Source organism: Megascapheus bottae, chromosome 3 (genome assembly GCF_031878675.1).
Source record: "Megascapheus bottae isolate mThoBot1 chromosome 3, mThoBot2.hap1, whole genome shotgun sequence".
Lineage (NCBI taxonomy): Eukaryota > Metazoa > Chordata > Mammalia > Rodentia > Geomyidae > Megascapheus > Megascapheus bottae.
The window spans coordinates 78,007,672-78,022,272 of NC_143511.1; the positions used below are offsets into that span (position 1 = coordinate 78,007,672).

Here is a 14,601-nt window from a genome sequence, read left to right on the forward strand (position 1 = left end):
AGTAGAGACACATGAAATCAACAGGCAGAGATCAGTCTGGAAGAAAAGAGAGAAGAAGGGAGGTGAAGAAGAAGATGAATTAATGGGAGCAAAAACTTAAACAAATGAGCACATGAAGAGGAGGTTCTGGAAACATCCATCTAGGATATTCTTGTCTAGACATCCCTAAGAGGAGAGATGAGGCCCCAGGTGTGCAGTCTTTGAACTTTCTCTTCGACCCACTGGTGTAACATTCCATCTTATAACCAAGTTCACCCTCCTCTTACCCATTTTTAGGATAAATTAATGAACTAATTACTTTCCTCTTTCTATACAGAGGAAAATAGCACATGCCATTAAATCTAAAATGCTGTTCATTGCGAATGTACCTTTGCTTTAAGTACACTAGGAAAATAATACCTTACTAAATAAAATAACACACCACCAATTATAAAATGTATGCGGACTTCTTCACAGATACATCTGAAAAACTCAGACAACTTGAAATTTATGAAAAGTAATCAGGAAGTTCAATGAATTGCTGGATTTTTGAATAGTACCCACCCATCCACCATCCCATCTGGCGCTCAGTTCAAAGAGATTGGGTGCTTCTACTTAAGGCAAAGGATTCTAAGCTATACACAAAACTGTTTCCTGTCCTATATATCCAACTTTAATCCCTAAATCTTCTCTTCCTTGCAGCATCATTTTTTCCCTTATTACACAACTTCCATAGTCAAAACTTCAGTTGTTTCTAAATTTGAAAAGAAGAAAAATATCAATCGAGTCACATCATTATGGGCTATTGTGTCACTATCAGGGATACATCTCCTCACAAATCCCCCTTTAATTCATCCTACTCAGGTTCTCACCATCACGTGTTCACTGAAGCATATCTTACCAAAGTCACCCAGTGCTTTCCATGGCTTGTTAAGGCTCTCAGTCCTTATCATAACCATTCTCCAAACCTCACTGAATACAGATCACTAGTAGCTTCAATTTACCAAAAACAAAACAAACATATATTAATAACAACATATCCTTTGTTTGGCTCTCTCTTTCCTTCCTTGGCTACTCCTCAGCTCCTTTTTCTTTTTCATCAGCATAATTACATCAATCCCAACTTTTCTACTTGAATTATAAAACTTAAAAAATTATGCAACTTAAATTTAATACTTAAAAACTGTATGTTGGGGGTTGGGAGTATGGCCTAGTGGTAGAGTGCTAGCCTTGAGAAAGCTGAGTTCAAGCTCCAGGACTGGCAAAAACAAAAACAAAACAAAACAAAAAAATGTATTTAAAAACTTTCTAATACGCACTCCATATTTTTCTATCTAGTCTCTGTCGTTTTTTTTACATCATTCTGTAGTGTTTTGCATGGTACTTGGTGTTTCTAGTTCTCTCCTCTGATCTTCCAAATGTCCATTCTTAGCAACATTGGCGTATTTACCAGACATCCCCATGTTAGAGTCAACTGTTCCTGTTATATCAAAACAAGTCCCTCCAGCAGTCCTCCCATGTCAGGAAGTAGTACTAATCCTATTCCAGTGCTTATTGACAAAACCTTGAGATCACCCTTGTCTTCTCTCATTCTCTCGAAGGCATTTTGTAGTCCATTACCAAAGAACAGCAGCACCCTCTTAAAATGCATGCATACATTTAATCATGTCTCACCATCTCTGTCACAACTGCCATGGTCATAGACAACTTTTCTCCCACTTTGATAAGCACCACAGCTTCCTAGTTGGGTACCTTCTCAGCGTAGTTCCTAACAGATTTTTTTACTACTTAATCAAGAGCCACAGTGATCCATTCACAATGGAAGTTACATCAGGTTTCTCCTCTGCTTAAATTTGCAATGGTTTCCCATTTCCTTTTAGAATCAAATCCAATCTACAGTCTGGTCCACGGTCTACAAATTTCTACATGACCTGTTCCCTGGTTATCTCTAAATATAAGGAAAATACCTTTCTTTGTTTACTTAACATCTGTTCTCTTACCCTTACAGGCTACGTGTAAGTTCCAAATTGATTTGGGATAAACTTATTCACCACTGTCCATCCAGTTCTTAAAACAACATTTGACAAATACTTGAAGCTCAACTAATAATGCTAGAGGGAATGAATGAATGCAGGCCTAGATAAGTGTCTAGATCATCCGAGATTTCAGAAAAATATTCTCTCTGCATCATTTTCCACATCAGTGAGCTACTGAGGCAGAGCTCTGCTCTCTGTGTATTTCACCAGATGGAAACTAGATTGAATTACATGACAACGTCTGGAAAATAGACAATGGGCTTCCTGAAGAGTGAAGCATAAACATAAGAAGTTATCATGCCATCGTCGTTATACTACAAGTTTAGTTGTTGCTGCTCTGACTACTAATGGCCTCCGATCATTTCCAAGACCCATTTGTTCTCATTCACTTCTCATCTCCTCCATCTTTATTCTTCCATCTTTTTTTTTTATTCCATTGTGCCTTTGCCTTGTTTTAATGACCATTTCATGAAATACCACAAGGTCACTATGGTGTCATTCTTATTATGCTCCATTTACCCAAATATACTTCTGCAGAATCGTTCCTTGCAGTCTAATTAAAGGAATGAACAGATGAATAAAGTAATGTAACTGTGAACAAGAGGAACTTGTATTGATTGTGCCATCAATACAAGCTGGTAATAATTATAAATTAAAGATTACATACCCCAAATGGTGTAGTAGATGGCACATGGAATAACATAGAAGAAATGCCATCTCCTCTCAGCTAGTGCTGTTTCTTTTTGTCCAAGTACTTTGCCTTCATGCTAGTATAGATTAGTTCCTACTCACATACTTATACTTTGTTCATGATTTCTCATTGCAGAAAATGCCAAGATGGAGCATAATATTAAATAAAATGCTGATAGATGGATACTATACATATAAAATTCAAACATTACAAATAAACTGTGTAGGGGCTGGGAATTTGGCCTAGTGGTAGAGTGTTTGCCTAGCATGCATGAAGACCCAGGTTTGATTCCTCGGTAACACATACATAGAAAAAAGCTGGTAATGGTGCTGAAGCTCAAGTGGTTGAGCTCTAGCTTTGAGAAAGTCCAAGGACAGTGCGCAGGCCCTGAGCTCAAGCCCAGGACTGGCAAAAAAATCCAAACAAACAAAAAAACAAACTGTGTATAGTTGTAGGAACTTTCCAGGTGGACACACTTCTGAGCTGCTCTCCAGGCAAAGGAATAGAAAATGACCATTGACCCCTGATACTTCTGCCATCATCCTTCAACAGCCTCCCAATCACCTCCCCTAAAGTTAATATTGCTCTAGACTTCTGATACGATCACACATTTTTATAATTTCAGAACCTACTCAGGAATAAAATTCTCTAGGGATACAGTCTGTTTGTGTTAGGTAACTTTCACATTTGGTAATAAGTTTGTGAGATTTTCCCATTACTGCATGAAATGTTAGTTTATTACTTCTCACTACTGTATGGTAGTGAGAGTATTTATCTATTTACTTGTTAATGAATATTTTGATGGTTTCCAGTTTACACTAGTTTGAATACACCTGCTATGAACATCCACATACTTTGGTGAACTTGCACATATTTATGTTGTTATAGTTCTAGGAGTTTGAATTTGTGGGTCACAGGATGAGGGTATGTGCAATTTTAGGATGTATCATCAAGAAACTGCCCAAATGTTTGTGAATAATATATGCTCCATAAGCAATATGTGTAATTCCCTCTGCTTCACATGATCATCCTTTAATTCTATCAGGTTTAATTTTCATTTGTCAGCCTGCTATAATATTAAGTTATGGTTTTAATGCATGTTTTCTGAAAATTAGAGAATCTGAATGTCTTTTCTTTTTTTAATATTTTTTGTGATTAATAGAAGGGTTACATTATATTGAACAGATAGAAGGTGCATAACTTCACAAACATTGTATATATACAAATACAAACACTTTTGTCACTTATTTTATAAATGTTTATTTTGTATAAGAGTTTTATTAGATATGTATAATACAAATATTTTTTCCTGTCATGTGGCTTGCATTTTTATTCTATTAATAGTATATTGTGATAAAAAGAATTTCAGGTTCAATGTACTACAAGTTTCATTCCTTTTTTTCATATGTAGTATTTTTGGATTCCCTGAATAAATTACAGCCTACTCAAAAAAAAACTATCTTATGATAGTCTTATAGCTTCTATTTAAGAAACTTCTTTCTTTTCTTCAGATATCTTTTTCCTCTTATGCTTCCTCCTTCTGGATAGACAAAAAAATTACTTCTTTTCTGAATTCACATAATACTATATATTGCTTCCATTACTCTCATTATGTTACCCATTACCTTGAAACACAGAAGTTTGCCTGTCTATCCTCTCTGGAACAGCCCCATTTCTCAGTCACTCAATTATCAGAATTCTTCGTGGTCTTTGTACTGCATCCTGGCTGTAATGTCCAATAAGTATATCTAGAATTGGTCCATTTCTTCCCAGGCCATCTGCCATTTTCATGTTGTAAATCCATGATACTTCATATTGAGAACTCAATAGTCCCCTAACCATTGCCAACCTCTAATCTATACCTTTCCACATAATTTCCCACACATAGCCAGGGTACTCTTTCATTTTCTTCACGCTTCTTGCCCTCTAAAAGCCCTTCCACACTACCCACAGCTTTCAAATTAACGTCTAGTACATTAACATGCTATAGGGGACATTTTAGACTAGAAAGATTATCCTGTCTTTCTCATCACTGATGGCTCTGTTTTGATCTCATAAAAAAATTTAATTTCCTCAAAAACTTCTTCGTAATGACTCCTTTTGTCCATCTCTGAATTGACGTCCTAACCCTCACACTCATCCTCAGGATTCATCTTGTGTGTCTCTGTCTTGCAAGGAAACTTTACTGACTCTACAGACGTAGATGTCCTCATGTAATCTGGCATTATGCAACTCCCATTGTTTTAGCTATTAAAAGTCAATAAACTTATTGTCTGCTTGAACCTTGTCTTCTTTGACAGAATGTGTTATTTCAGGGGCAGAAACGATATTGGTGTTGGTCATTTTGCCTATCATCTGTCTGCTAAAATGAATTCTTTAAAAAAATATGTGAGATATATGCTTGTATCTGTGTATATGCACTCGTGTGTGTGTGTGTGTGTCTGTGTGTCTATGCATGCGCATGTGGGTTGACTGTAAGTGATTAATGATTAATGCTGCGATTTCTATGGTTCAGTATGGGGATTTAGTAAACTGTTTCCTCATTTCCACCTAAGATTGAACTTAGCTCATTGTATCCATATCAATGAAGCTAATGATGTGTTTTGTAAGACATTTTGTACTTTTGGACAAGTCCTCTGTTTAAGGGTCAGACTTGTACATGGACTGATCCTCTAGGTCTGCTCTGACCAATATAGAGGAGGAAATGACCTGTCACCTTCTTTTGGGGGATGACAGACTTCCAGGAATCTTTGTCAGATTTTTGTAGAATGGCTTGTTTTGCCAGAAACAGATTCAAAATCAGTACAAAACTCAGAAATTTAGAATAAGAAAACTTGAAAATGAAAGGTAAAGAATCTTGGATCTTAAGCTTCATTAGCTTCAGGGTAAATCAGATTCCACTTGTCCCTAAAGTCTCAAACATTCCTTGACAAACGAAGAGAGGAATGAAGTTGGGAACAGTCATAAAATGCAATGCCTCGTCTACAAAATTTAGAGAAGTGAAGGAAGAGGTAGGATGAGTAGGGATGGAGGAGAACACTGATCAAGATGTATTACATTCATGTACAACTTCATTGAATGGCAAGTCCTTTGGGAAACACTTAAATTTAAAAATAAAATAAAAAGTAACTTCCTTGACAGAAGAGAGTAGTATTCTATTAACCTCACAGAGCTTAATCCTAATCATCATTTCTGAGTTTTTCTGCCTTCTATAAATTCACCAAGTGACTACAGACATAACATGAACAGACAGGTTGAAAACGCTGGTACACCTGAGGCAGATCTGTCTTTTTTACCCATCTTCTCAGTCTGTATTACTAAATGATTCCTTCTAGAATTTTCTCTATGGAAGGAGGTAGTTTTTGTTTCCTATGTATTTGATGCTTTGTTACAGTGTTATGCTGTGTGTTATATGTGTATGTATGTGTTGTATGTGCATGTGTTTTGTGGTATATGTGTGTATGTAGATGGAGTATATGTGTTATGTGGTGCATGTGTGTATATGGTGCATATATATTGTGTATATGTGGTCAATGTCTGTGTATTACTATGGCATGTGTGTGCATACCCCTGCATGCATGTGTATGCACCATCTTTGCTGGCATTTCTCAGAGAGGTTCTCATAAACAGAGCTCCTCATTGACACTATCAAGCTTTCCCTGCACCACTTTCCAGCTGTCTCCTACAAGAACTTGAATCAAAGAGTTGCCAAGGAGCCAAGTCATATTAGCCTCTCTTCAGTGCTACCTGCCAGTCTCCACCCAGCTTCCTCCCACTGACATTCAGAATCACCTTTATCCTACACTTTTGGGGAAGGTCACATCTTCAGTCTGCTCAACGATAAAGCATGTCTTTTTCTTCTTACTATAAAGTTAATACATGATCATTGTAGGAAAGTTAGAAAAGAAACTGGAAGCCTAAAATAAATTGTCTATAACCTCGCCATCAGAAGTTACCTCTTTTAACACCTTGGCAATTCCCAGCAGTATTATCTTTCTTCTCCACTGACATTGTTAAGATCATGACATACATTAAATCAATCAGTAACTCTTCACTTGTTAATTAATATCAAATCATTTTTCAGATATACTATAATTTTCTTTAGAAATACCATTTTAGTACCTGCCTGATACATTGTATGGCTTTAACATAATTCAAGACATCTACTCATGTGGAAAACTGAGATGCTTGCAATGTTTTTTTTAAAGCATTATAAATTATGCTCGTTAAAACAGCACCATCTATACAGAAATCTTTGTCAATATTTCCCGCACCCATTTCTTTTGTTTATATGATCTGAACTGAAAAATGATAAAATTATTATTTTAATGAGTGTGTTTTCTTCAGAGTAATAAGTGCATAAGAGCACTAATATAAAATTACTATGTGAGTGACAAAGAATAAACACAAATATTCTTAAATATCTGCAACAATCCCTATCATGGTTATATTTCCTTGGTAATTATGTCTGAGAGCATATTTCTTTCTATGCCCCAGCCCACACTGAGCATTTATATACTAAAAGTATGTGTGTGTTTCTGTTTGTGTGTACTTAAAATTATAAATGACTAGCAAATAAAAAAGAGACTTTACAGAGAGCCAAAAATTCTATGAAGTATCATATATTTCTTGGGATTCAAATCACACCTGCCAAAACATTCTGGAAATCAAAAGCAATAATGCTGAAATCTCAGATGCTATGATATGAAACTTTAATATATATTAGGTTAGGGCCATCTATAAATAATACTATTTAGACATTTTCATCAAAATAATCAGATGAAACTCATATTTTCATACTTTCTATCTAAAAAATGAATTAACAATCATGGATTTAATGCTCTGTATATGTTAAAGTCTCTATAAGTAATATATCATCATAACTGTCTAACATCTATATTTGCAATTCTCATTGGTTTTTCTTTCTCTCTTCTTCGTTCTACTTTCTTATCCCCTCTGTCTCTTCCACATCACTTGCATGCTGCATTCCTCTCCTCCCCCGCCATTAGCCCCAAGGGCCTTGCACTAGCTTTCCTACCTTGAAGGTGCAGTTTGCTTTCCGTGCTTTGCAGAAGGACGGAACTCACAGAGTCCAGATTGTCATAGCTGTTACAGCCCAGTGGCCCAGTGCGCGTCTCTGTAACCTGGAACAAACATCAAGTAAGACAATGTGCGCCTGTCTAGAATAAATCCTTAAAGAATAATTCTAGCTTAGGTCTAGGGCCATCTCCAGAACACTTTCTTCATGCCCAAGAACATGCCTGGCTGCCACAACACATCGATAGAGCGTGCCCAACCACATGGACCAGAGTCTTTTGCTTTCTATCTCTAGTTCTCAGATCACAGGGTTGGTGTAAGCATTCTAGGTTTTAATAAATTGTGAAGCAAATTTTGCAATCAGGAAAATCAATATTAAATCCAGGCTTAACCATCTATAGACTCTGTGACAAGAGAAAGTCGCTTAACTTTTCTAAAAGTCTGCAAACTCAAAGAAAATATGTGTGTGTTTGTGTGTGTGTGTGAGAGAGAGTGTAAACACCTGATACAGAGTCAGTGTTCAAAAATGAGCATCTGATTATGAAATGCCTTTAGAAATTTTAATGAGTACTGACATCTTACTAAGACAAGAACAATAAAAGTATCCTCTTTTTCCAAAAGAAGTTTCAGCAACGAACATAATCGATGTCGTTGCAGATGAGATTTGTCTGGAAATTTTGGCTGTATATTTCTAAGATATGGTGGTATTCCAAGATTCAAGATGCTGGAGAACAGAGTGTATTTAAAAAACAACTTTCAGGGCTGGGAGTTTAGCCTAGTGGTAGTGTACGTGCCTAGCATGCACGAAGACCCAGGGTTTGATTCCTCAGTGCAACATACATAGAAAAAGCTGGACATGCCAGGAATGGTGGCTCACGCCTATATTCCTAGCTACACAGGAGGCTGAGATCTGAGGCTCAAGGTCCAAAGCCAGCCCAGGTACAAAAGGACCTGAGACTCTTATCCCCAATTAACCTCTAGAAAATGGGAAGTGGGGCTTGACTCAAGGGTAGGGCGGTAGCCTTGAGCTGAAGAGCTCAGGGACAATGCTCAGGCCCAAGGGTAGGGCAGTACCCTTGAGCTGCAGAGCTCATGGACAGTGTCTAGGCTGAGTTCAAGCCCCATGACTTCCCACCCAAAAAAAAAAGAAAGAAAGAAAGAAAGAAAAAAAAAGAAAAAAGAAAGAGCTGTAAGTGGTGCTGGCTCAAGCGGCAGAGTTCTAACCTTGAGAAAGCCCAAGATGGTGCCCAGGCCCTGAGTTCAAGCCCCAAGACTGGCAAACAAACAAAAAAGTGAACAAAAAGTTTCAAAGCCACTGTCATAAATTTTTATGTCTATATAGTTGTGACTCTATAGACATAATGTTTTATTACATAGATTAATATGTATCTATGACATACAAACTCTCAGCCTAATTTTAACTATGTTCTAAAAATCTAAGTGCCAGTGATTGTATATAGAGATTCCCTTCTTGAATACTTGTTTGTGAAACACGTCATTTGAAATATGGTATAAAAATCAATGTTAATAAATTCTTTAATTAAAAAAAAACTTTAAAAAAGTTTCAAAGCCAGGTACCAGGGGCTCAGGGCTAAAATCCCAGCTACTTGGGAAACTGATACCTAAGGTTTAAAACCAGTTTGGTCATAAAGATCTGCAACACTCAGTCAATCAGCAAAAAAAAAAAAAAAAAAAAAAAACTGATTCAGAGCTGTGGCTCAAGTAGTAAAGAAAAAAAAGCTGAAAGACAGTATTCAAGGATTGATGTGCAAGCACACATGCAATGCACACACACACACACACACACACATACATATATGCATACATTCATACATACAAACAACCTTCAAATAAGAAGGACTTAAATTCAATGTTACACCTTCTTACCTTATCTTCTTTACATTATCTGAAGATATTTTTATGTTATATCCCACTGTGAAACATATTCTCCATTACAGAAAATAACAATGTGGTGAAAAGCCAGCAAGTAGCTCTTCTGGCCTTTTCCAGGTGTCAAGAAGACTTGGGCAGGAACTTTTTCTTTCTAAGGATCAAGTTTCACAACTGCAACATGCCCATAACATCCTTGCTCACCCTAACAGGTATAAAGGTTGTTCTTTGAACATTTAGTACTTGAGATATAATGCATTTTGGAGAGTAATTTTTGTTTTACAGATAAGCTACCCCATTTTGTACAGAATTATAGTACTGAATTTTTACGCAGTCAGGAGTTAGTCTACTAAAGATAAATATGGTAATGCTGTTGGAAAGAAAAAAAATGGCTAACTGTGGGGGAGAGGAGAAAAAACAAAAACAAAAGCAACAACACCAAAAAAAAAACAAAGCCGGACAAAATTTCCCTACCTGAGTCAGTAGCTGGCTTGTGATAAATCTGATCATGAGACAAGTTCTAGTCCACTGGGTCTTGGAATAGTGGCAAGAGTCAAATTACATGGAGAAACCAGTACTAGTGTAAAAATGGTGTCCTGGAAGTCTCTGTGCAATTTGTCTGAGAAATCTCTCCTAAGGAGGCTGACTGCACTTCCAGGGTGCACAAAAGAGGATTATCTTCCGACACAGCTTCAATATCTCAATTCTGCATCCCCATCCTAGGGGAAGAAAACCATTTGGCGATAATGAAAACCAGGCCTTGACGGCTCCTGACTCTGATGGTTTCATAAAGATGTGTCTCTAGGTGCTGAGTTCTGTAACAATGTAATCTCCCCAATATAGGTGATCCTTCTTGGAGAAGCTAGCTCTTTGTTTGTGGATCTAATTTATTTCTCTCTTCTTTCCCTCCATTCTTAATAATCTCACCTTCCTTCATATTTCTCTTCTTATGGTCAATTTCTGACCGTCTCCTGGCTTTTTTTCCTAGAGATACCTAGAGAAGTGGTAATATAAGCAAATCTAGGTTTACATATTTCATTCAGAAGAGGGTAAAGACTGAGAAGCAAAAACACAGGCCTAATATAACTTATGAAAATTTGAGATGGGAAAATCTGCATGTAAATCCTTAGAAGAATGAATCATTTCTATCAGGAATCTTCTCCCAGATTTGTGTTTCTAGAGGTAGTCTCTCCAATTATTGCACTGCAAATAGAATCTTTTTTTTTATCACTTTCCTATTCTGTAAAGTCCAGAACTCCTTTACTCCATATGAGCAACTATGAATTAATAAATATATCTATACATTTATGTCACTGGTATATATCTATACATTTATGTCACTGGTAGTTATATTCCATAAACTTATTTTTCTTGAATAGCACAGGTATAGAACACTCACACCATTTTTAAGGGTCCTACAGTAAAATGTTTGTGTAGGATCACAGATCAGAAAACTATAATGTACCCATGTATCTGTTATACAAATTGAGTTTCAATCAGGTGCTGGTAGCTCATACCCCTAATTCTAGCTACTGAGGAGGCTGAGATCTGAGGATAGTGGTTCAAAGCCATCCTGGGCAAGAAAGTTCATGAGACTCTTGTCTCCAATTAACCACTGGTGGCTCAAGGAATAGAGCAATAGCCTTAAGTTGAAGAGCTCAGGAACAGTGCTCAGGCCCACAGTTCAAGTCCCATTACTGACAAAAAAATTAAAAATCAAAATAACAAACAAAAACCCACAAAGTTTCACTGGAACATGGCCATGTATGTTTGTGTATATACTGTCTAGGACTTTAAAGTAACATCCACAAGGAATATATGAACTGCAAAGCCTAAAATAATAATTATTGGCACTATACAGAAAATGTTTCCCGAATGTGTTCTGGTGAACAGAGTTCTAATCCCTTTTAAGTTATTCTCTAGCTCTGTAATTCTAACCAAAAGGCTTTAAAGAGTGGACCACAGCTCTACATCTGTAAATCTGACAGTGGAAAAGGAAGAATGACATGTGATTTTTGTGCTGTTTTATTTGTTTGTGCCAGTAACGGGGCACAAACTTAAGGTGTAGGTTCTATTCCTTTGCTCTTTTGTTCAAGCCCCTACCATTTGAGTCATACCTCCACTTCTGGCTTTTGTTTAATTAGAGCTAAAGAATCTCATGGACTTTGTTACACAGCCTGATCAAACCACTATCCTCAAATCTCAGACTCCCTGAGTAAGCTTGGATTACAAGTAGTGAACCACTAATGCATGATTGAGAGTGTTTTTTTTGTTTTGATTTTTAACATTACTAATCTGCTTTTGTACTAATGATGTGGTTAATGGAAAAAAAAAAAAAAAAAACCTCTTCTCAGCCAGAGTTTCTTTGGCTACAGAAGTCATCCGGTTATCATCCATTCAGGACACTTATTTAAGTGTGAATGGAAAGGGGAATTGATAATGACATCATGGCCAAAGCCAAAACTGGAACAGTAAGTCAACACATATGACCCTAGTGACAGTGTTCGGGACGTTGCAAGTTACGTAACAAAATCAGACACCATGGCTAATAGCAGCCAAGTGAGCTATACAGAACTAGAAATTATTATCTGCCTGCCCACTGTCAGTACATCTGTATTGCAATGCAATGGTCTGGAGACTCTGCCTGCATGAATACACAATTGAGCTGTACCTTGATTGCTCCAGTTGATATCTGGATCTCATGGAGCCGCCTCATGGTGCCATCACGGTCCACAAAGTAAGATGATGCCAGCTGGTGCAGAGCCTCCACGCTTTGAGTGGCATTCCCTGACTTTCTGTCCAGGTGACTTTTATCCATATACATGGTCAAAGCCTCCTCTCCTGCACAGGAAAAGAAACAAAAGGGGAAAAAATTCTCTTTGAGCTTCAGTGTGGGAAGAAAGGCACCACAGCCTGGATGTTGGAAATGCACTTGAATCTCTAATAGTCTCCAAAGTTGTTTTTGCTTCTTAAAAAAAATATCAAAGACACAAAGAAAATGAAACCATCTTGGGGAAGTTATAAAACACTAATCTCTATAGCTACAAAGATTATGGAGAAACCTTCAACCCCTGAGTCCAAATACAACATATCATGCTCCTTACTTCCAGCATTATCTCACAATCTTTTCCCAGAAAGATTGGCTCCCTGATAAAACGATGGATTTGGCATAGATATGTCTTCTTCATTCTTTTTATTTCTCTTTATTTCCACTTCATTTCCTTTCCCCCATTTCTTGTCTTTCTTCTTCCTTCTTGCCTCTTCTCATTCTTTCCTCATCCTCCATCATTCCCTTTTTATTATTTACCTCCAAGGCCACCTTTTAGATAAACAAATAGCTAATAGATGCTAGAGAGAGACCCATGATAGAGAAGCCTAAAATTATATAAAGCACAGAAATCGATTCAACATATATGTTAAGTATCTACATAGACCGAGTACTATGCATCTGAAATATCACAACAGAAGAGATCACATCTTGGAGAGAATGTTAGAGTAAAGGAAAATAAACAGATACTGTAAGTATGACTAGATGGCTAGATGGATATAGGAAAGGAAAGATAGATAGATAGATAGATAGATAGATAGATAGATAGATAGATAGACAGACAGACAGACAGATAGATAGATAGATGATCACTTTAAGTAAATGAATGTGTGACAGGCAAGGTTATATTGATATAAACATGAATATATAAATTTATAGCTTTTCCTCCATGATGTTTCCCTGAGATATGCATGTGCCAGTCACTAACAGTGCTAGAGTATGGTGACCTTTATTTTTAGATCACAACATGTTTCAATGTAACATTTGAAAGGACACTCTTATTTTAAATTTTAGATCAGAGACCAGAAATCAAACTTGGTACCTGATGCTTTCAGTGATTGGCTACTGCTCAGCCAACTGAGCCACACCTCCAACCCCATGAAAGGAGTGGGGGAAGAGGAGGAGGAAGAGGACGACGTGAGAGAAGAAAAGGAGGAAGAAGTGGGGAAGGAGGTGAGGAAGGAGAAGGAGGAGTAGGAAGGGGAGAGGGGAGAGAAGAGGAGGAGGAGATGCGAAAGGAGAAGGCAGAAGGAGGAAGAAGAACAAGAAGAAGAGGAGGAGGAATAAGAGGAAGAAGAAAAAGGAGGAGGAGGAGGAGGCAGAGGAGGAGGAAAGAGAAAGAAAGGAAAGAAAGAAAGAAAGAGGGAGGGAGGGAAAGACGGGAAGGAAGGAAAGGAAAGGGGAAGGAAAGAAAGAAGGAGGGAGGGAAAGATGGGAAGGAAGGAAAGGAAGGGGGAAGGAAAGAAAGAAGCAAGCAAAGTGAAAGTTTAGCTCAAGTAGTTAAATATTGACTACTAATGATGAAGACCCAAACTCCAACGTAGCCACCCCCCACTCCAGTGCCAAACAAAGCGGGGAGAAGGAAAATTCTTACAATGTTATAGTTAACATACCTACACTTTACCACGCAGGTTTGTCATAAGATGTACACGAATCCCTCCAGACACACAGTCAGCACTCTGCTAGTATGACAATGGTGTGTGAATCAATTGCATGATACTTATCTTTGAATGTTATCAATACACTATTTAGAGGATCAAAGAGGTCAGTATGTTCTGAGAAGAAGCAAAACCTGATGCCTAGTGTGACTGAAATGTCCTTTGAATGCTGATGACTTTTTGAACTATAGGTAAATAGAAATTCATTTTCAGAAGGCATTTGTCCCTTTTCTCCCCTAAGGTTCTGACTTTTGAAATCCTCTCAGGCTTTTGATGTCCCTTCCTCTCCTGATAAGACACTCCTCAGAATGAGCAGCACCATTCCCCAGGTGACCTTCCCAAAGCCACACTGTCAACCAGAGAGAAGGAATTGCCACTTCCCTGGGTCATTCTCTAGCTTATTCCAGAAAGTCAGCTCAGTGGACACACGTTGAACTTTCCCTCTGTGTGGAACACTTTGGCAAACATTAGGATTATATGTTA

General features: G+C 37.5%; 1 protein-coding gene across 1 annotated transcript in view; it reads right to left on the reverse strand.

Annotated features, from left to right (window-relative positions):
* Positions 1-14,601, reverse strand: part of Brinp1 (BMP/retinoic acid inducible neural specific 1) — a 182,814-nt gene that overhangs the window by 51,353 nt on the left and 116,860 nt on the right. Inside the window, exons 4-5 of the mRNA XM_090330518.1 lie at positions 12,305-12,474; positions 7,745-7,850 (exon numbers count right to left, since the gene is read on the reverse strand). Of these exons, the coding sequence (XP_090186644.1) occupies positions 7,745-7,850; positions 12,305-12,474 (276 nt within the window). The remainder of the gene's footprint in view (positions 1-7,744; positions 7,851-12,304; positions 12,475-14,601) is intronic.